Raw genomic sequence first — 23,970 nt, forward strand, 5'->3', positions numbered from 1 at the left:
TTTGAGCTCAAGACCCTGCCGCGTCGGGGATTGAACCCTGGTCCCGGGTCTGACCTCTCCGTCCAGATCTGCCTCCTCTAACCGGTGAGCCATACTTCTCAAACTTCTAAAAACAAATGTTTCTTGTCCCCGTACATACACATGAGTCCCATGTAGAATAACACAACATGGCAATCCACTGGCCCTTCGCCATTTAATTTAATTTAATTTAATTAAATTATGTGCTTATATAGCGCTGGAATCACTCCCGAAGGGGTACCTCCGCGCTTCGACCGCTGCGAAACCCTTCCTGGCTTCCCTGAGAGATGGTCCCTTAATGGGTATCTCCAGGGTGAGACCAGGCATCCCCGGCAGTCTGGTGGGGCCGTTAGTGAAGATGAGGCAAGCTAGTGCCCAGAGTTGCCAAGTGTGATCGCTGATCAGAGTGGGCACCGAGGCGAGAGAATTATCGAGTCCGCTGACCCTGGTCCAGAAACCTGCCGCGTCGGGAATCGAACCCTGGTCCCGGGCCGTCCTCTGCTCTCGGGTCTGCCGCCTCTAACCAGTGAGCCACACTACTTCCATGAGCTGCACATAAGGCTTTGCCGAATCTAGGTATGGCAAATTGGACACGCTGTTAAGAATATTTGGACGCCCTGTTCAATCACCACTTTCCCAAGAGCTCAAGGTCTAACTACAGACAAAATATGGAAACCATTTCATACCAGTCTAGTAGACTTGAAGCCCTAATTAACGACATACTGCATTCTAAGTGTCTACTTTTGTGTAATGCACTTACCATTGGCTCCAGAGGACTCCGCACAGTGGATCTTATAATCAAGTGCGTAGACGTATGCTAGCAAGACCATCTTGGTGATCCTCTCCTTAGTGCAGAGAAATACATATGACGTAGTGACATTTGTCTGAGGAGGGGTGCACAAGAGGTCTGCCGCGGTCGTACGCTGCTTTTGTCAAATTCTGTTATCCCTTATTGACTATACTCCCTTTCCTCTCTTGCAGTTCTTTCAGATTTTCCTCGGAGCTGTCTCTATTCCCATTGCTGTCTCGCTTGCCTGTCTGGATTCTGGTTGTAATGTCGCCATGGGAATGCCCCTCTGGTCCAGCATTTCGGTAAGCTTAGCAGACTCTGAACGTACTCAGTCTAAATAAACCTAAATGGAACTCTTTTTTGGCAAAAACACCATCCAACTGTTCTGCTTGCTTCATGTCAAGGGGTCTGATCTGTACAGTGAAAGACCCTGCTTACTTTCTTTTATTTGGACTCCTTGTGGTGGTCCCTAAGATGCTGAGACGGAGGCTAATGTGTTCCTTTCGCTTCTTGCTCCTGAGCATCTTTACAATGATCTAGAAGGTGCCACCAGCCTGTCCTCTCTTCTATGATGTTCTTCCCCTAGTCTTTGATCTTGACGAGCCCCTGCTTTGTCTCAGTGAAGGCTTCTGATCTCTCCTATCCCACTAGCCCTGGGATGCCAACACTGCCCCGGAAGTTCCCCAGTTTTGACTGCTGACTGCTGACTGTTTCCTGTCTCTTCTGTCTCTGCAGTACATCTTCACTGGGCTGCTTGCTCTGGCGCTGCTTTGTGAACCCAGGAGGGTCGTGAAGGTGAGATAGTTTGTCACTCTTTTCCCTTGTGCCCTCTTGTACATACCTCTTCTTACGGGTTCGTGTATCGGTGCTCATAACTATTACACTGGTAATTAATTAGTACGAACTGGGTTGGAAGTTAGGTCAATCAGGGAATTATGAAGCGCAGCTACTCACCCGCGAGGGTCTCAAGGCACTGGGGGGGGGGGGGGGGGGGGGGGGGGGGGGGGACCAGACTGCTCAGTTGGGTGCTGGGTCATCTGAAGAGCCAGGTCTTGAGTTCATTCCTGAACTGGGGCAGTGCAGGCACTTGCCAGAGGTGGAGGGGGAGGTTGTTCCTGGCCTTGGCTGTGAGGTAGGAGAAGGTCTTTCCTCCTGTTCTGGTCTTGTAGATGTGTGGGATGGTGGCCAGATAGAGTGCTACTATTGTTGTGCTTCACGCTGTGGTGCATACTACTGGAAGCATGGTGCAAGCACAATGCACTCATCCTGTTTCATGCAAACCGATGGTTTGCAAGATAAACAAACCTAAGTTCAGGTTTTCTTGCAGCACCAAAAATATTTCATGGAAAGGATCGACTGCATATGACGATCATTCTGCCCAGTCATACAAAAGTGTACAAACAAAATTTACATTAGAAAACATACAACATTAATTAACTTACTCAAGTAAAAGAAAGACCTCGAATCTAAGTATAAGGTAATTTATTATGGCTAATGCCACAAGGTCGTGGACTACAAAAACAGGACACGGAGGAGTAGTCACTGTCTTTAAAATAATCTTTTAATAATGAAATGTATTAAAATGCTACTGCTTTGCATGCAGCCACTTAAATTGAGGTCAATAATCAAGTTTTGATGTAATGCTCAGTCGGAAGAAAGCATCAACTCGTTTGGTGCTCGCTGCACCTTGGTCACTCACGACGCTGATCGTGCATTTTGATTGGCATTTTAAACTTACTTGAATTACTACATTGACAAAGACAAACATGCATAAGGGCACTCAAGTTAGCTGAGTAAAACAAACCAAGCACTGGCAAAGCCAATAGCTCTGACTTTAATGTGGCAATGCATGGAGATACATCCATTCTCAAAACAGTTTGCATGCATTAGCACATCAAAGCCAGACCTATTGGTTTTGCCAATTATTGTTCAGTATGGAAACAATAATTTTTAGTGCACATGCAAAACAGGGACATTTTTACCTAGTATTATTTTGTTTTGACAGGTTTCTGTTTTAGTTGGCATTATTACTGCGTGTTCCCTACTCTCAATTGCAATGTGTTTCTATGATCACCAAGAATGTAAATCCAGTATTTGTAAAGCGCGAACAGCTACCCGAAGGCATCCCGGCGCTGGGGGCCATCGGGAGGATTAAGCAAGCTATTGCCAGAGTCACACAGTGCTGAGCTGACCTGTCTGGGATCGAACTGTGAGCCCCAGATTTCAGCGTCAGTCACCCCGGCCTTGGCGCCACACCTCTTCCCTACACCTCTACTATAGTTTGGAAGTGCATCACTACACAAAATATAAATGGCCAGTTTATTTCTCTAGAACATTATATCAAATTGTTTCTAAGTGATCTGAATTTTGACAAGTAGGGGAGCTGAGGTTAAGTGATGTAACACCCAGGATCACCTGCCATGGCTAAGTGGGAAAGCCAGGGCAAGAACCGAGGTGGTACCACAGTCACCACTTGAGCCTTTGCAAGACATCTGGCAAGAAGAGGCATGCTAAGCCGTAGAGAAAAGTAAATATGATTCGACATAGCAACCCAATGAATGGCTGGCCAAGTATTGATGTTTGCCCGCTATGTGTCTGTGTCTTGACCCTACTGGCTTTTTCATATGGTTCAACAAATCTCTTTCTAAGACACTGAGGGTTATTGGAAGATATCTTTGCACGTATACTAGTTCGACTTATTTTATAAATCTTACTTGCGTTTTCCATCTGTTCTGGTAGTAATGATACCATTCTGGTGCCTGTTCTGGGTGTAAGGAGACCTTGTACTGCTGATGTTCATGGCACACATATCTGTGTGCAATGAGGAAGCTTAAGAAAATGGAGTTCGCTTTCTAATACCCCAAACTATTCGCTTTTGTTATGTTTGCTGCCTTTGTGTTGGTTATGTCCTCCTTTATTTATTTTCTACTCGCTTTGCTTATTTTTTCTTTCTTTTCTTAATCTCCTCTTCTTTTTTCCTTGTCTTTGTTTAATGTTTGGTAAGACACTTATCTGTTTCTTTTCTCCGTTGCTCTTTCATTCTCTGTGTTTTTAGGTCTCGTGTGGCGTTGCAGCGCAAAGCGCTGCTCACCTCGGCGAGAGATTTTGTGAGAGAGGACTTTGAGAAGCGGGCTTGAAGCCCCGCCCCTCATTTCCATTGGTTGGCGTCACTATTTATGGTAAATGGTGGGCTGCCATAGGAAATAAGCTTTTTGGGTTGCCTTCCTTTGGATTTTTGTTCCGGCCCACAAGGACTGGCTCGTCTGGTGTCCTTCTGTCGCAAATTAATTCTTATCTTTACAAGGCGTCATGTGTACTGCACGCTCTGGCCTTCCTGCAACCACAATGCCTTCCCACCTGGAGTACCAGTCTTGGTTAGCGACTGGAAGATATCCATCCTCTTCCTCACACCGTGCGCAATGCCCCCCCCCCCCCTGCTCTGGGAATTGAATCTCTGCAGCCTTCGCTGTCCATCATAATAATTTGTTTCAAATGTTCATTCACCCCACTTCTCTTGCTCTCAAAGAAGGAGCAGCCTGATTCAGATACTTTCCCTGGAAAGAGAGGGGCTTTGCGGTGTTAACTTTTCCATTCAGTTTCACAAAATGTATGCCAGTGATCCTAATCCGTACGGCGGCTCTCTGTATGCTGGTGTCGCATAAACATGGAGACTCCGCGCTGAATAATTGAATTCTCTGCCAATGGGATTCCCGGCGGAACAGTTTCACATAATGTATGCCAGCGATCCTAATCCGTACGGCGGCTCTCTGTATTCTGGTTTTGCATACAGGGAGACTCCGCGCTGAATAATTGAATTATCTGCCAATGGGATTCCCGGCATGTCAGCTTATCTGTTTAAGGCAGCCTATCACGGCAGTCCATGTAACCACACCCTCAAATTGAGTCACCCGGCATCCTGTTTGCTAGAGTCTGCAGTGTCCCTACCTGCCCTTTTATAATGCACTAGTATGGGTAAATGGCTGCAGGAACAGAGTATTCATAGTGCATGTTTTCTTGTAAAATATCTCTCTACATATACTTATATTTTGGTATCTGGTACATATATAACATAGCCATACCTCCAACCAGCTGCAAATCTTTTCACAGAGAATTAGTTTTATTGGCGCTGGAGCATCTTGAACATGTGGTGCACTAAGCAAAGCATTATGCTTTGTGAGATTATACATTGATAGTGAGTGGTTTGTGTGGTTACAAAAATCAGGATGTGACAAGAGGGACACATGCATTTGTGACCTGACTAGACGTCGAGCTGTGCAGTTTGATGATTGTTAAAACTGTCTTTCTGTTTTACTGCCTTGCTGTGGCCAGAAGTCTTACAAGCATTTGCAATGCAACAGATCTCACATTTACGCGAGTTTGAGCTATTGGCATTGTAAATGACAATGCCTTTTATTTATGCTTTGGTTTTTAAAACATAAGTTAAAGGCAATGTCATTTACAATGCCAATAGCTCAAACTTCCGTAAATGCGAGACCTATTGCATTGCAAATGCTTGTTCTTTCTCTTTCCAAGGCTCATTTTCTCTAATCTGTTGACATTTTCACTTCTGGTTCTGGGCCCTGATGGCAATATCTCAGTTCTCCCTCTCCTGTGTCTTACGCCTGTTGTGTCCTCATTCTTTTACTCCTACATAACTCTCTCTCTCTTACAACTCCTGCCCCCATCTTCTTACATCTCTTGCCTAGTAAATCGGGTTACATGTCATGTCTCAAACATTTATTGGCCCCTACATACTTGTCTCTTAAAAGCCCATCTTACATTTCCTCCCTCTTGACCCTCCTGTTTCTTACATTTTGTCTGTTCTTTCTCCTGTCTCTTACATCTCCTGTCTTTCTCATCTCATATATCTCATATATCTCATATTTCCTCAAGTCACACTTTTATTTTATATCAGCCATCTCCGAAATCTCTTCCAGATGCAGGCCCTCATGGTGCTGAACCTGCTGACCCTTGTCCTGGCCGGATGTGTAGTGCTTCTCTTCAGCCTGCAGGTGAAGAAGGAGCAGGAGCTGTTCACCCTTTACCAGGTAGGTGGGGCTGAAAAGTGCCTTGAGGTTTAGAAGAAGTAGGGCTATGTGCTCCTCACACACTACTGTTTGCTTCTTACCGGCCCCAGGGCTCGTGTTCGCCAAATGTACTCCTCGCTGTGCCAAATGTGCTCCTCGATGTCCCCTGGGTGCTTCTCACTCTACAGTCTATGCTATTTATCGCCGCCTGTATGTCTCTCATCCACCCCTACTCTACTTCTCACAAGTCCTGCGTGAGCCCCCACAGCCCACGCCTTGTTCCTTTCTTGTCCTTTGTGATCCTCACTTGCTTTTCCACACTCCTCCCAGACTTCTGTCTGCTCCTCATCATCCCATGTGCCTGCTGTACTGCTCCAGGTGCTCCCCCTCCAATCCCATCTCCTTCGAGCCATGTGCACGATCACCATCTTCATCTGGGTCCTCTGTGCAGCCCATTTATGATCATCTGCTCCTATGTGCACATGGCTAGCCCCGGTGGGCTCATCCTATGCTGTTCAATGTTTCCTTTCAGCCTTTTCTGGCTCCTACTTGTGTTCTCCGCTGGTCCCTGCATTATGTAACCAGAGGACTCGACCCTTGGGCCCTCAGACATCATTGCATTGAGCAGAGAGTGAGTACCCTAGGCCCTGCGTTCACCAACCTCTGTTTCAAGATTGCTAAGAAAACTAAAGGAGCACTGGATGTGTTCACACTGTGAGGAGCGGCCCAGATGGGTGATGGTGGGAGGTTACTGATGACAAGAGATGGAGGTACAATTAAAGGCGAGGTGGAGGGAGAGTAGACCATCCTGCGCTCCATCACCACTCTCCACACATTGAGCATCATGATAAGATCTCAGTAGTGGAGCAGAGAAGGTGCAGTCTGCAGAACACAAAGTGGAAACAACTGAGATAGCAGAGTGCATGTCCTTGAGTGCAGGCCATGGAGACCTCCTCTGAGGGACGTGATCTGCAGTCCTTCAAAAAATCAAAATAATTAAACAACAGGGGGTGGTGATGGACAGAGTTTCTGAATTAAGCAGAATACTCTCACCCAGTCAAGAGATCAGGGCTTAATCCAACACCGTTATTTATCTCACTGCACCATCCCAGCTCAGAACCTGGCTATATGCAAATTAGTCTGTCCCTGGCCCAGTGTATCATGGGAACAGGGCAAACCAAACTACCAAGCCAATTCTTTCACTGGAAAGGAAACAAGCTCCCGGGGATCGGTTTCTGGCATTTCAGCCGTCTTCGGCCCGGCTTGCTTGAATCCTGATGGTGCAATGAGCAAGGGACTCACGTCTGAGTATACCCTTCCACGCTTATGGTGGACAAAATAATTAAACAACAGGGGGTGGTGATGGACAGAGTTTCTGAATTAAGCAGAATACTCTCACCCAGTCAAGAGATCAGGGCTTAATCCAACACCGTTTTTTAGCTCACTGCACCATCCCAGCTCAGAACCTGGCTATATGCTTGTTTCCTTCCCAGTGAAAGAATTGGCTTGGTAGTTTGGTCTGCCCTGTTCCCATGATGCACTGGGCCAGGGACAGACTAATTTGCATATAGCCAGGTTCTGAGCTGGGATGGTGCAGTGAGCTAAAAAAACGGTGTTGGATCAAGCCCTGATCTCTTGACTGGGTGAGAGTATTCTGCTTAATTCAGAAATTCTGTCCATCACCACCCCCTGTTGTTTAATTAGTCCTTCAAAAAATCAGCAGAGAAACTCCAAAGGCTGGAAGTGCATCCGTTTGGGTAGAGTGACTGTGAGCTTTTTGGACGTCTAGACTGGGAACCTCCTATGAGTCTGCAGGAGGAGCTGGTGCGTGCTATATATTTTCCCATTGGCTGAACGGGCACCTGTTCTTTTCAATGGCTCCTGCATGCTCACCATTGGTTCCTACATGGCTTTTCTCCACCGCTGCGTGCTCCCTACGAACCACAGTGTGCTCTTCGCTGGCTCCTGTGTCCTCTTTATTGCCTCCTGATTGTTCCTAAGAGGCCCAAGTGTGGTCATCCTAGGCTCTCACAAGCCCTCTTAAGATGTCATTGACTCCTTCTGCATTCTTTACCATCCAATGGGTCGTCTGTGTGCTTTGTGCACTCTCCACTAAGCCTCATGGTGTTGTTCACTGTTCCATGTGCACTCCAGCCTGCCTGTGTACATGTTTCTCTTCTTTCCTTGAATGCTCCTTACAGAGCCTCTATTGTCCTCACATGCAAAACCCAATATGTGTCTGTCTGTTCCCAGTATGTTCTTCACCTACCAAGGTCCTCTTCATAGGTCTATGTGCGCTTCTCACCTGTGCATACGTGCTCTTCATCCCCCGTTGTGTGCTTACCACTTGTTTCTTTTCTGCTCTTAGCCTGCCCTTAATGCTTCTCTTTGTCTCCTGTGTGCTATACACGAGTCCCTCCATTCTCCTCTCCGACCAGCAGGTGTGCTTTTACACGACCACACACCCAAGCATGCCCCTCACCGACCCCGGCGCACTTATTTTCTTTTATACAAATTAACTACTGCTGCTCGCCAGCCCTTGCATAAGGTTTGCTGGGCCCCGCGTTATCTTTACTGCTTTCGTGAGCTCCCCACAAACCCCTCTGTGTTTCTGTGTCTTATATTGTTTTCTCCATTTGATGTTCTCCTCTCAGAGACGTGGTGTGCTGGTGATGAAGGCCACTGCCATTGTGCTTACCTGCCTCAGCCTCCTGACCTCCAGCCTCACCCTGCTCCTCCTTGCATGCCGGAAACCTTGGAGGCCCCTGAAGACCCAGGCCCTGTATCAGGAGCTACATGAGGTATGGACACGCTACCCTTAGTAATATATATTAATAACTTGTGCCACGGACACAAGGGCAGGTACGTACAGTGGTGCATAAGTAAGCCACTTGGGGCCTCATTAAAAGTTGCCTTGAAAAAAAAAAGTGAAATACAGTACTCGGAATCAGGCTGGTCGATACAACAAGGACCAGGACCACCATCAGAGAGCAAAATATCACTTTATTTTGACAGGTTTGCGGCTGGATTTTAAATATTACAATCAAAACAAACACAGACCTCATTAATCCATTAACGCAGCCTACCCCCACTTTAAAGCCTCCCCCAAAATATCAACTCACTCAGTCAAACGACACCGACATTCAATACTGTCATCCAACATACCTTCAAACCATTCAAACCACAGTCCTTTTAACCTGATCAAAACCCCCACCCTTTCAGCTTACTGCCTAAGCCCTGGGCTTCCCTGCCATCAAGGAAACCTCTGACACGGCCTTTTCCACCCCCTCCACCACCCAAGGAACTTTATCTGGCTGTCTCATAAATCGCCTATAAAAATTGATATCTCACCACTGTAGGAGGCTCGCTCTTTATGTGATATATCAAGAACCTGATATAGCGTGTAAAGAGTCCCGGGGTTCCCTTATGAGTAGACAGGGCCTTTTTCTAGCAATCCCAAGTGCTCTATTAGTGGGTAGTGTGGTTGAGCAGCCTTAGGTTTAACACAGAGGAGTGCAAGGCATTTAAAAATACACACAATAATTAATAAATGACACACACCACTCAGGAAGAAGATCCACACCAACTTATAAAAAAAGCAAGTATCTATATATATGTTTAGGCATCAGTTTTTAAATATAAATTCTTTCCCTTTTAAAAGGTGGACACAGTGCAATTTCTGAGTACTGCAATATTATCCTATGGAAGGAAGAACAAGTTTTGCAAACAGGTATAATACAGTGACTTACAAGACCAATTTCCAGGAGTTGAGGTGCGTGGTGGGCAAGGTCCCAGGCAGCACCAGCAGTACACCACCAGTGACATGAGGGCGGCCACGCTTCTGGTAAAGAACAGCATTGGGAGCCCAACAGGTTTCCATGGCGATCAGTCACTGCAAAGAGAATCTGCAGAATCTGTCTGGAAGGCCAGTTGGGTCAAACCAACATGGGGGTTCAAGCCTTGCAATACTCAGGAACATAGGGATACCTGGGATCCTCTTCGACACAACCCGGGGATGACGGATGCAGAGGTGACTTTAGGTGGGGGGTTTTCTTGCCAGGAGCAGTTGTGCTCGAGGGACCTGCATGCCAAGGCTGGCGGTGACGTCGGGGAATTCATAAGGGGTGAAATCACAATGGACGCATGCTCTAGAGGGCAGGGGACCTTGTTGACAATGGTGGCCCACTGCAACTCGGGCTGAAGGCGACGGGGCAGTGGTGGCTTCAGGTGTCGGGTTTTGGCAGTTCCAGAGGCCTCAAAGTCTTTTCTTTTGGAGTTTCTACAGGATGCAGTTCTTCAGGAGATCTTGGTCTTTATTGAAAGCAGGCAGTCCTACACGGGTTTGAAGGCACATAGCTGCAGGAGGAGTCATCTTTGGCACAGGTTTGACAGAGAATGGCAGACAGGACAGCAGGGCTGGGGCCAAGCCAAGTGCTCTCTTCAGTCTTCTTCTTTTGTAGCTCTCTGTGCCCCTCTTTTTTGTAGGTTATAAGGATCTGCTTCTCTAGTGCCAGGGGCTCCCCTAAATACTGAATTTGGGGTCATTTGGGGAGTGTAGGGTAGTAATCAATGGGCTAGTGACCCTTGGGGTCACTACGCCCCCTGTATGATCACTTCATAAGGGAAGTGGGCATACCCTGTCCCGAATTCTTAAGTATGCCATCACAAAGATGGCTATTTCTGAAAAATTGTGTCCACCTTAGAATAGCCCACCATAGTACTAGCCTGGAGGTGGCACAACTACCTGACTAGCTAATTTTCCCACCTGCCTAGGTGCCAAAGTTGTCCTGGACAAAGGGGGCGGCTTCCACTCCTTATGAGGGGAGCCAGATTGGCATTCCAAAGGTGACAGTTCTTTGAAGCTTGGTGTCACAAGTTGGCTAATCAGCAGGTCATCCTGTGGGAGGGGGTGTTACTCCTTCTTCCCAGACAGGCTTTTGGTCTCTCCCTGTTCTATGCCTATTTTCAGTGAAGCCATCATGTAGCTGAGTAATCCGTTTTCACACGTGCCCAGTAAGATTGCTTCCCTGATTACATGTCTTTGCAGTAATAGGGCGGGGGTGTCATCTATGCTGCCTTCGTCGACCTTCGGTCGGCATTTGATTTGGTTCCCAGGGCCAAACTTTGGGATGCCCTAAAAAGCATGGAATTTCCCCCAGACTTATTAGACCTGGTCAGACGCCTTCATGAGGACAACTTTGCGCGCGTAAGATGGGGCAACCAGGGCCAGGTGACCGCTAGCTTCCCTGTAGAACGTGGTGTCCGGCAGGGTTGCGTGCTGGCCCCTACCTTGTTCCTCCTGTTTATTAACCGGGTGGTTGCTTTCTTTAACGAAACTCACACAGATGCACCTACCCTGGGGGGCTCAAAATATCCCTTGCAAATATTTGCTGATGACACCCTGCTCCTCTCAAGGACCCGTAGCGGCCTGCAGGCTGCCTTAAACAGATTTTCTGAGTTTTGTTCACAAAATGACCTTCAAATTAATGCCGACAAAACCAAATTTATGATTTTTAACAAAAACAAGCCCATTACCAGCTCATTTTCTTTAGAGGGCGTTCCAATAGAACAGGTCAAAGTCATGTCCTACTTGGGCGTGACCTTGGACCACCAACTCACTTGGAAACCCCAGCTGGAAGTGCTAACCCTTAAGTTCATTCGCCTTACAGGGTGCCTGTTAAAGGAACAGAAAAAATCCTTGACGAAACGCATTACACCTGCTTTAAAAATATACGATGCCAAGGTGAATGCGGCTACACTGTATGGTGCGGATATCTGAGGGTATATAGGTTTGTCGGCCCTTACTAATGCTCAGAATAAGTTCCTCCGGAAGTTAGTGGGTCTCCCCCAATCTTCCCCCATTACTCCTCTGCTTTTAGATTTAGGTTGCAAACCGTTGGGTGAGATGGCCCAGTACCGTCTTGTTGCTCTTTGGCGTCGCCTCTGGACGACCGAAGAACTTAGCTTATTTGCCCAAGAACTGGGTGAGGTCAGAGCATTGTGGGGTGCCCAGAAAATTCCATGGCTTCGGGAGGTAAAGCAGATATTGTACCTGATGGGCCTCCCAGAGCTATGGTTACATCCTGAATGCTCAAGCTTCCCATCAAAAGCGGAATTCAAAGAGCTTTTCTGGGCTGTAAAAAAATCCGCATTGGTCTCCCTCTCATCTGTTAACAACCTAACAGGACAGTTTCTTATGCACAAATTAACCCCTTTTCTCGAACCATACTGGGACTTGATTTGTAAGTCGCTTGATCGTAAGTTGTACCATCAGTTCCGAGTGGGAACCCTACCGATCAAGTCCTTTACTGCAAAGTGGGCAACAAATTCCAGCAACAAATGCCCCTTTTGCCCCGATCAAGTAGAAAGCTTGGGTCATGTATTTTTTGCATGTCCTGCCTATCGATTGCCCAGACTAAAATGGTTGAGACCAATCTGCAAAACTTTAAATTGTGGGGGTAGCCACACAGCCCTCTTTAAATTAAGAGATCTACGCACTGTTAAATCTGTGATTTGTGTAGCAAAACTTCTGGGTTGGATGTGGCTTATCCGTGTAAAGAATCTGTAAATTGTTTTATTAATTTTATTGCTTACATACCATATCTAATGTATTGGGGGTTTTATTGTACAATGTTGTATACTGGAAATGCTTTTTTACTTGCTGTCTTTTATGAATCTTTTATTCGAAATAAAGACTAATTGAACTGAACTGAACTGAACTGAATAGGACTGACCAGCACAGGGGCATATCTGATCATGCAGGTATGCCTTCACATGTAATATTCAGCACCCTGTCTCAGGGCTGTTCGGCCTGCTGTAGGGATTACTTACAAATATTACACGCAGGAGTATGGTACATGGCACACAGGGCTGGGTGGCATGTCGTGTTTTCACTTTTGTCTGCACCAAGACGCACAGCCTGCAATAGCAGTCTTACATGTGATTGGTGAGGGGTCCCTTAGGGTGGCACAACTTGTGATGCAGCCCTTAGGGGCCTTTTTTAGTACCTCTGGACCTAAGTACCATTTACTAAGGACTTAGAGAGGATGCTAAAGGTTTTGCCACTTGGAGGAAGAATTATACAGTTTTGGGAAAGAGCTCTGGCACTGGGGACCTGGTTAGTAGGAACCCAGTTTCCTTTCAGTAGAAATCCCATCATTTACCAGACAAACAAGCATTTACAATGCAATGGTTTCGCCTTTGGAAAAATTAGAGCTATTGGCATTGTAAATGACAAAATTTGTATAACAGCGTTCTTCAGACAAGTGAAGAGATGTCCTCCGAGTGCGTAGCCAGCGTCACCAGCCCTAGTGCAAGGACGAAAATTGGCTCTCTGACTGCTGTTTGAATGGAAAGTGTTATACCTCACAATATATCCCAAGCGAAATCGTGGGCTGTACATTTCCATGTTTCTCCAAATATAGCCATTACACAAACAACTGAAATGCAAGACATTTGCATTAATGACACATGGGTCAAAAGCATCTTTGTACCTGGATCCCTGGCGGGACAGAGGTGTGCAGTGTTACTTCCACCATGGGCACCGTGTCTTGTGCTCTTCAAGGGCTGGGGCTGCCTGGGCCGGCAGCAGCAGTGACACACGGGCTCACGACGAGTCCTCCTCCCGAACTCCGCTCCTCCCCAGCAAGCAGCCCGGGCCGTCAGTCACTCACAGTCAGTGGAGTGCGCCCGCAGTGCAACGATGACAGTCTGCCTGTCAGTCACCACCGGCGCAGGCACCACCAGTCCACCACTCATCACCGACACCGCGTCCGCCGCCTCGGGGCCCGCACCAAAAGAGAGGGTGCTCACGTCAGCCCCCCGCATATATGGGAAGCGCGCGGGGGCTGACCAACGCAATTGCTGCCCAGGGCCGTCATTGGTAGCATTTTCGCGCACAACACAAATGACGCCCTGGGAGACCCCCACCACATTGGCTAATTTGGCATTGGCTAATGTATGCCTCCAGGCTTAATGTTGCAAGCAAGCGGTGAACTGGGGGGGGGGCAGTGGGCGGGCGTGCAGGTACTGCGCACATGTATGGAGTGAGTGTGTGTGCACCGTGCGGGTCCGTGGCGTCCTTCCAGCAAATGAATTATAGTGACACCAGAGATAACACACAACAAGCAAGAATGTAGCAAGGACTGCAGCCAGCCAGGCCTGCAGGCCACAATCATTGATGGATGCCAGACCTGCTCTAGGGGTGGGCAGGTCATCAGGTGCCTGCGCAGTGGCAGGTCCATCAATCATAGGACCTATAATCAGTGACTGACAGTGTTTGCGCGAAGCAGCGCGATGCGCTCTGAGCCCCTGACTTTAACTTTGAGAGTGTGTGTGATTGGGGGCGTCCGCCCAAGCCACTTTTTTCTACAATCATGGGGTTAGTGTGTGCCACAATCATAGGTCAATGAGTCCCGTAGTCGGTGGGTTCCTGTATGGTACTGATAATGAGGGTGGGGGTAGGTGAGTCAGAGATGGCGGGCTCGGATCGTGATGGCTCCCACCGCGTACTTTGTGTGTGTTGGGGGGGCGCTTGAACTCTAGTTTCATTACACCACTGCCAACTGGTGCCATGGGCATCGCATGCACCGCCTCCAGTAGGCTTCTCTTATGTCCAATGTGTTGTCCGTCATTTGTTTCTACGTCTAGAGCCTCGTTGGTTGCCCGGTGCCCAAACACCAGTACTTCCTTTGTTGTCTCCGGTAAGAAAGTGCTGTTTTGTTGGGGCATCGGTTGGCTCGGACCTCTCCCGCGCTGTGTTGTATGGCTGTCCTGTGCAGGCACGCACTGTTGGTTAATGGGGTCGCTGTTCCGAGCTTGATTTATGTGCACGCGCTCGGGGTTTGCCAATCATACTGTGCCCCCTGATTACGCTGCTCCCCGTGCCTCACTGGAAAGGGTGGTGTACCGCACCGTGCTCTACAATGTTTGCTTAATGTTTGCACACGGACAGCGGGAGGGGGGGCGGGCGGGCACATGGACAGTGGGAGGGGGGCGGGCGGCTACACGGACAGCGGGAGGGGTGCGGGCAGGCACACGGACAGCAGGAAGGGGGGCGGGCAGGCACACGGCAGCAGGAGTGTGGTCAGGAAACAGCCAGCGGGACAGGGAACAAGACGAACAATGAACACAAACCGGTGTAAAAAAAAAAAAAAGACCACTCCCACAGTGCCCACGTCTTCATGACGTTGCGGAGAGGGAAAGAATCGGCGGAACGTCCACCAATCGCCTCGGGAAATGACTGACAGATCTCTCTTCCAATGGCTAGCCTCCATTTATGGAGCTAGCCAATGGAAGAGAGAGGCTGAACTAAAGCACACAGTGTAAGACATAAGATTTCGCTCTGCTCGAAACGCTGCTTGAGCAGCTTTCGGCAGACGAAACCTAAAAACGGGGGTGACCATGTCAAAAAGGGGCACTTTCCTTCAAATACCAACCTTTCAACACCACAAACAAAATGTCAATTGTTTTGGCTAACATGTCCCATAACTCAAGTAAATTATATTGATTAGCTAAAAAAGAAATATGTACCCCGTGCTATGCTGAAATAAACCTATGTGTTTACCTAGAAAAAAACAACGCATCTCCTCATTTACTTTCCATATAGCTTTTTCAATGGTGTTTTTACCTCAAAGCCCCTTGCCAAACTCTTCCCAGCATTAGTCCAAATCACCTAATTCCCTGGCTTTGCCCTATGGGGCATGACTAGAAGTGGGCCAAGATCGACACACTTGCCTGGGATCCTTGAATCTGTCGCCGATCCCCATTTACCCTGCACCTCCTGGCACCTGGGTGAACCAGGAGCTGCTAAGGGAACAAGCCCAGAACAGCATCATGGCCCGCGGCAGTGGTGACAAAAATGGCAGAAGGTGATTGCCACGAATTGTGCGGCCTGGTGGAGGTGATTGGCACCATAAATCAAGAAGGCCGCTGCCCAACTTGCATATCAGTGGCACGGCAACAGACAATGCGTGAGCCCTGCAGGCTTCGGAAGATGCGACCACTGGCAGACTGGCCTGTAGAGGAGCTCCGAGTGCAGTGGGGCCCGGGAGCTGTGACCTGAGCGGCTGTCTTCACATGGGAGGAGCTGCCCTAAGCCCCCTACCTGTGGTTGACAGGTGCACTGTGGAAGAGGGCAGGCGCCACTTGAGCTCCCCCCTCACCCCCAAGGCCTTTAGGGTAAGAGTGAGAAGAGGATTCCAGGGAGTTGACCAGAACAGCGTAGAGATTAAGGCCCCCATTTGGATGGCGGGCGGACTTTGCCCGCCCGCCATCCTTGCGGAAAACGGGACCGCCCACGAGCTGAGCGGCGGTCCCGCACTGGACATCAGGATGCACCCGCCACAGTGGCGGGCGCATCATGCATTCTTAACATTGTGGCGGGCGGTGCTCTCAGCACCGCCCGCCACAATGCTAAGAATGCATGTATGCATTTGCATACACAAAGCGGCAGGCACCATGCGGTGCCTGCCGCAATGCATATGTAAATGCAGGGGGGTACCCCAGATACCCCCCATGTGCACCCACCACCCCCCCTTTCACCATGGGGGCCCGTGAAGACCGCATGCCTTTCCGTGGCGGCATTGCCGCCACGGAAAGGCATCAGATCGGGCCCATTGTAATATGGCTGGCGGTGTCAAACTGACACCACCACCATATTAAACCTTTTTCGCCCCGGCCTCAAGGTGACCGGGGCGGAAAAGCGGCGGGCGGTCTTTCCATCCGCCGCGGTCCCCCCCGCCATATTAATGTGGCGGGGGGGCATTGAGGAGAGGATGTCGGGCGGATTGCCCCCGCCAGGCCGGCTGTGGCTACAGCCAGCCTGGCGGGGGCAATCCGCCCGACATCCTAATGGGCCCCTTAGTGTTTGTCATGGATTGGCCGGCCTTACCAGGTTAGCTGTCGCTATGGCGCTATGGGAAAGTTGAGGTCATGGCCCATATTGCGGCTGGGCCGTAAGATAGCAGCTCCTGTGCATGCCCCAGGTGACTCTGGTAGGCACGGATATTATGGTCCATAGTGCTTCATCTGCTTGTAAAGTGTACAGGAAACCCACGCTCTTTCCTTCGAGCCACAGGGTTTAGGGCTTTCTCCCTCTAGCACTGTGTACAGGGCCTAACACTCTCAGCATCTAGTCATGTGTGCAAAACATATCTCTCTCTGCTCCCAATGCTGTATAGGAAACAGACCTCTCAGCATCTAGCACGAGTAAAGGACTCGATGAAAAGGAGTGTCTTCTTTATCTAGGATTGTGTAGAGGGCACAGTCCCTGCAGCCTCTAGCACCATCTCTTGAAACTGGTGCTCTCTTTATCTAGCACTGTGTTGAGGAATCCATGGTTCTTGTATCCAGTACCTTATGTATTTATTCATGTGTATAGGTATCTGTGCTTTCTGGTTCTAGTGCAGTGCGCGGGTCTCAAAGATTACTCCATGTAGAAGTGTGTGCAGTAACCTGCACATTTTGCCTCTACTATTTGGGTACTGTGTTCTCTCCTGGGCCCTAACAGAGCAGGCCAGACCACCAAGGCAATGGTCCCTCAGACATTATGGGCCAAATCGGGCCAGCAAAGCACGCCCTGGTATATGGGATCGGATGTTGGACTGCAGGGCTGAAGATAAAGAAGGTTGCAGTCGACACCACAACATACTAGTTGTGGCGGTTGCCTGAGAAGATTGAGGAGGCAAGGACATGTTGCCTACCCTGGAAATTGGTGGACAATGGAGGTGGTGCCATGGAGATTATCCAACTTGATAAGCAACATCCAAGCAGAGAATGCTTCAGTCATCATCTTTGTCGATTATACAGTGGCAGCGCAGCAGCGCTGATCATCCTTTCTAGCAGTCAAAGAAGACAGTACAAGGCAGTGGTACGCAATGTTCTCTTCTTTCCAGCCCACATGAAGCTACTCATCAGTGAATGGACTCTGTTCTTTAGACAACTCAACCAGCTCATGAGACAAGCTTGAGAAGTGTAAGGTGGGGAGTACGTTGATGACTGGAGGGAATCGCCGCTTCAGAAATGTTGCAGCCAAAAGAGATGTGGCGTTGATCGACCTGTAACACCCTCCAAATTACAAACTGTGTAGGAGAGAGCGGCTGCAACCACTTTTCATGCAATGGCACGACAGCGCTCTGCGCTCTGAGAATCACATAAAATGTCCTGAGTCGTGGGATCAGATAAAACCCGAGGGGGCTTGCTTCTTGGTCCTCAGAGTATGTCCCACCTTCCTGATGTCTTGTAGAGAAATGAGCCACTTCGCCAGAGCTGGACCGGTATGCACAGGTCCTCAGATCCTGCAGAGCACTGAGACACAACATCGGTGCATGCAAGCTTAGCAGTCCGGGGTGGGCCGACTGATGGAGACATTTTGGTTATTTGTTCAGAGGGGGATTGGAGTCGGAGATGGTATATGATATAGGGCTGAGGCAGCTGCCCTTCTAAAGCCCTTTCCAGTGCCATGGCTTTGGGCGGGTTTTTTTTGGTATTCTTCATTGTTTATGTTATGTAATTTTAGACTGATGCCATTTCTGGTCCGACCTGGGTGAAGGAGTTGAGGATTGTTGTAAAGCAGTAACCCTGTCTGAACTTTGTAAGGAGGTATCATTAAACTTGGACAGCACCATGCGTGTTGTGGCTTCACGCCAGAACATTTTGTGGTACAGACACTACATGGTTCAGTACACAATGGAGGAGCAGAGAGTAATGGCACTTAGATAACAAAATATTCCTTTCTCACATGGAATGTTGGGGGAATGGGCTTTCTTAGTAAATACTTCAAAATACTGCCTTTTCTGAATTGCAGGGGTTTAGATGTGGCACTCTTGCAGGAGACCCACCTTGTGGGAGAACATGAAGGGGGATAGATATACACCACACAATATTCAGCAATCCCCAGGGGGGGGTCTTGATTTGGGTGAAACCTGAGACACCGCTGGCGGTCACAAAAGCCTTTATAGATCAGTTATTCCGGCTGGGAGGTTAGACAGACTGTGGCTTGTTCAGGGCACTGTCTAAGCACCTAATATAGTGTAATCCCACTTTTTGAAGACTTGGCCCCCTTTCCCTTCCTGGATGCCCAGGCACTGCTGGTGCTGGGGGGGACTACAATTGTGTGGCTGATGCCCACTTGAACCACTTGGTGCCTCCTCTGGCCAGTTCCCCAATGGCGAGAGTTGCACAGGACTTTTGGGAGTGGTTGCATAACTGGGGACTCAGTGGTCCCTGGTGGTTTTGAAATGAGGAGCCGAAGGAATACTCATTCTGCTTACCAATCCATGACCTTTACATTCACCGACACAAAACCGTGTGCAGTACAAATTGCATATATGGAATACCTGGGAAGAAAACTCTTCAAACACAACACGCTGCTCATGTGCAGGGGTGGACCAGTCTCGCCTATACAGACTTGGAGGCTCCCAGTCTCCTCTCTATATGAACCCACATTTAGGGACCCCTCCGTGAATCTTAATGGAGGAATACTTTCAGACCAATTGTCATATGGCATCTATTTGCAACACTGAATGGGATGCAATAAAAAGGTAGTGATGCAGGGCTCCTGCCTGAGACAGTCAGTGGTGGTCTGCAATCCTCACAACAAGGACTTCTCCTGGCCGAGGACAATATCTGCCACCTGAAGGCGTCAGCACACAGGGACATACAAATTCACCCCAGGCGCCCATTGGAACTCTTGGGTTTACTTAAAAGATGCAAATTTCAGTCCACAACTCATGCGGAGGGTGGACGGGAGGTGAGACTTCTTTCTTGGTTGATCAGCACCAAGGACAGGGAACACCCTATCACAAAGATACTGGCTTACTGGGGGAGACAGTGTTTGCCCAACATGACATCCATAAAGAATTCACCCAGCATAATAGAGAGCTGTATGGAGAATGTGATCCAGTGCAGAGAGTGATATTACAGCCTTTCTCTCTAGAGCGATGCTCCCACAGACTCCAAGGGGGCCTGTCACTGAACTCGAGGCCAGGGAGTTATTGAGGAACTGGTGAGAGGCAAGTCACTGGGTTCAATTGGACTGCCAGGGGAGTTGTATCTCATATATTCATCCATCCTAGTGCCTAGGCTGGCTGAGATGTACAAGGAGGCTTTTGAACAGTGGTGCCTCCCTGAAAACAACCAGGGAGGCCATAATATTCACAACTTTTCAACCCTTGAGTGATAAGCTGGATACTGCATCCTATACAGGAGTATAGCTATAATGTATTCTGTAGTAAATAGTTGGATACTGGTGCTTTAAGTCTAGTATAATGAGTTGTTTGTCGAATTTCGCTTGGGATTTTTACACCCACATGCAGACAAAAACACGCATAAACACCCTTTTTTATTTTCTGTTTTAATGTCTAAATGTGGTTATTTTTGTACAAAATATAGAGTTATACATACCCTTCATGATCCGCACTCCTCTCCCTTCCAACTTCTCCTTAAGGAACCTCCAGCCCTGATTCTGTTAATGTATTTTTACCAGCATGATTGTTGGGAAATCTGAAGTTCATCCCCCCCACCCCACCTCCCAATATTACTGACCATGCTATGCCCCTGGTCCTAGATCCTTATCCATGATTAATGTAGATTATATTCTTTGTAAGGCCCTGGTCACTCTGCTACATCCCTTTTTGCAAACTCAGGTGCATGAAGATCTGAATGGATTAATTCAAGGAAATCTTGAACCGCCTACTATATCAGGTATCTGTATCGACTCCTGGGTGAGGTACCACTCTTGTTATTACTAGATAAGGTGGATCCCGCAATTGACATCCGCAAGGCATTTGATACCTTCCAGTGGGAATATCTGAGAACAGTATTGGACACAATATCCTTGGGTGTGGAATGAGGCAAATAGGTCTCTCTTCAGTATGAGGCTGCACAGTCGTGAATTCACACTAGCTGATGCACCTTGGAACCTTTCACAATCTACAGAGGGACACAGCAGGGCTGCCAGTTCTTGCTGATGTTATTTGCACTGGCGATTGAACCAGTAGACAATATTCTGAGGCAAGAAGGATGAGGCAGGGGCATCCCTCAACCATGATTCTGTTATGAAGAGCAAGTCAGGTTGTGTGTTTGTAAGTGAGTAGGAGATGTGGTGCTTGTTTTTAGAAAGGGATCGTTCATTTTTTAGTAGGTAGTTTAGAGACTGTGTTTTTGTGGTTGTGTGAGTTTGTTTTCTGGAAGAGTGTGTGTTATCGTTTGGGCTTGTAGAAGGAGGATTAATGTTAAAGTTGTTAACTGTATTGGAATAGCAATAGTGTTTGTCCATATTCAAGACATTTAGTTGGGTCTTTGTGTGCAGGTGGCGGTGATAGTGCTTGAGAGTGAGGTGGTGGGCGGTGTATTTGTTTTTGTGTGTAGTCTCGTTGTGTAATAGACAAAGAGATGTCAAATTGTGAACAGGGGTGTGTTGTTTTGGTCATCTGCATATGTTGAGGGTGGAAGTTGTGTGTGTGAGGGGTGGTACTGGACCATGTGGGTCATGTTTTAAGACTTTAAATTGTGCAATAGATGAAAGGCGAGTGGAAGAGCATTGCGTGAGTGGAAGAGCATTGTTGTGTATTTTAGGTGTTTGGGTATAGTGTTGTAAATGTTTGAAAATTTGTGTGCAAAGTCGGTGTAAGATGTGTATTATTTGTGTGGGTGTTTGTTTGTATTTTGTGATGGAAGAAATTGTGTATTTGGTTTTTGAGAAGTAGCCATATGAGATGTTGGTGTGGCGAGTTTTGTGTGTAGGATTTGATTTTAAAGTACTGGTGGGAAGTGTATGTTGAAGGGGAAAGGGGGTATTGATGTGTTTTGGAGGAGAGTGTATGTAGTGTGTTAGAGGAGATGAAGGGGATATGAGTGTTTGTAGTTGTTTTGGTAGCATGACAAGGTAGTGTTATGGTGGAGTGTAAGGAGTGTGTGTTTGTGAATTTGTGGTAAAAAGACGGTGCGTTTTAGGAGAATGATATGAGAGAGGGTTGAGTAAAGGTTTGCTGGTGCCGGAGTGGCGTTTGTTAGGAGTAAGTTGACGGTACAGCTGTATTTTGCATGAATAGGGAGGAGATTAAGGTTATGTGTAATGTGGTTTTGTGTTCTGTTGGTGATATATGTGCTTGATAGAGGTATAAGGCAGAGTAGTGGTCTGTGTCACAGTAAAGGTGCCATTGTGTGGCAGTAGGAATAGAAAGGTATAGAGATGTGTTTGTGGTGTTGTGAAGTGTTTCTTGAGAGATTAAATTGTGGATTGAGAGTGTTTGTTGTGAATAAGTATTGTGCATTTGCTGAGAATGTGTTTGTTTGTTTAATGATGGGGGTGGGATATGGTGGGGGTGGGATATGGTGGTGGCTGGTAATTTGGAAAAAGGGCAGCATATATGGCCCTCGGTGTAACATGGCCCAAACAGGCCCAAACAGGCAACTGTCCTTATCAATTCTGCCCTTAGCCCGATACCCAGGCTGCGATGCCCTGAGCCCTATAGTTGATAGCCCTGGTGACCTGTGTCCAAAAGGAACCCCAGCCCTAAACCCTAAAGCCAATTGGAGCCCTCACCCTATTAACCAGCCATAGCCCTAGCAACCAATCAAAACCCAAACCCTAAGCCCTAGGTCCAATAAAAACCCTAGCCATGGGAACCAATCAGAACACTAGTCATTTCAGCCAATGAGAACTCAAACCTAAGCCCTAGGTCGAATAGAAACCCAACCCTAGGAACCTATCAGAACCCTAGCCCTATCAGTCAATCAGAGCTCAGGCCCTAAGCCATAGCCCTATGAACCAACCAGAGTTGTAGCCCTAACAGCCAGTCATAAACCAAACCCTAAGCACTGAGTCAAATTTAAACCCTAGCCTAGAGAACCAATCAGAATATTAGTCCAATCAGAACTCAAACCCTAAGTCTGAGGTTCCATAGAAACCCTAGACCTAGGAACCTATCAGAATATGGATGCAACCGCCAATAAAAAAAAACCTTTAACAAGAAGAAAATCTATAACCAATCCTTCTCTGGTATGGCTCCTAGGATCTAGAACGCTTTGCCCATTGAAACAAGAATAAACCCTTCCACTGCCTCTTTCAAAAAAGAAGTGAAAGCGATCCTCATGGCTAAATTCACATGAACTCCCTGGCTTATTACTGTATTTTATTACTAGTTCTGTTTTTGTGCTCCATAGTGTCCTTTTGTTTTTACGCTAGCTTATGTTTACGTTTATGAGCTTTGTATAGCTGTTTCACCTATATCTTTTTGTGCTATGTCTTGTTTTTTAATATGACTTTTAAAGCGCTCTGATACTCGCAAGGGTCTTGTTCACGCTATATGAAACCTTCAAAGGTGTTAGGGTAGGCAGAGGCCTGGTCAGGTGCCCTGTCGGCCAATCAGTGAAGCCAAAACTGGTGTGCAAGGGGGCTAGGAGCTGCTCCTGAGCAGAGAATCTGCTTGGATACGGACAGGTCCAATACACTCTTTGCAGGCCCTGTTCTGCCAGGCAGATAAGGCCCAAATGTATACCTGCTAAATATGGCTTTTCGTGCACTCATAAACCTTGTTTTTCTTGTTAAAACCAAGTGCTATATAGACTTTACAACAAAATATACACATTCTAACCAAAAATCAGGTTAAGCAGTCTCTTAAACACTCAGCTGAGGGTTTATGGTGGTTTTGTCTTTTTGGATCCTAGAAAGGAGTGAGGGTTGTGGGGAATTGCCTTATAGCAGCCTCAGCAAAGTACATTTAAACACTGCTGCCGTAAAAAAAAAAACAGCACTTTTAAAGTAAAATGACACTGCACAGAGTGTGTGTACTTAACACCTTTAGTTTGAGTTGGCTCATCCAGCCTCTCTTAAAGGACCATTCCTTTATCCCAGTTGCAAACCATTTTGAAGCCTTATCTGATGTAGATTGACTCCCACAAACTCTCTCAGTGCCTATGTTCACCGAGCAAAGTTGCTGTAAAGGAGGGAGGTACTGCAGTGTCATGGTGTGCTGGGTGCACTGTATGCTTCTTGAGTTGGAATATCACAGGTCTTAATGACAAGATTACCACCCCAGACTTGCTCAGCTTTATTGTTAATTTCGATATCATAGTTTGTCAGGAAACGTGGGCCACTACAGCCATCTCATATTCTGGGTTTGCATCTATTCA

At 47.6% G+C, this 23,970-nt stretch overlaps 1 protein-coding gene across 1 annotated transcript in view; it reads left to right on the forward strand.

Annotated features, from left to right (window-relative positions):
- TMEM253 (transmembrane protein 253) overlaps positions 1-23,970 on the forward strand; it is an 84,805-nt gene that overhangs the window by 9,787 nt on the left and 51,048 nt on the right. Inside the window, exons 3-6 of the mRNA XM_086923067.1 lie at positions 1,000-1,110; positions 1,544-1,603; positions 5,746-5,856; positions 8,490-8,636. Coding sequence (XP_086779193.1) covers positions 1,000-1,110; positions 1,544-1,603; positions 5,746-5,856; positions 8,490-8,636 — 429 coding nt within the window. The remainder of the gene's footprint in view (positions 1-999; positions 1,111-1,543; positions 1,604-5,745; positions 5,857-8,489; positions 8,637-23,970) is intronic.

Source organism: Lissotriton vulgaris, chromosome 5, assembly GCF_964263255.1.
Source record: "Lissotriton vulgaris chromosome 5, aLisVul1.2, whole genome shotgun sequence".
Taxonomy (NCBI): Eukaryota; Metazoa; Chordata; class Amphibia; order Caudata; family Salamandridae; genus Lissotriton; species Lissotriton vulgaris.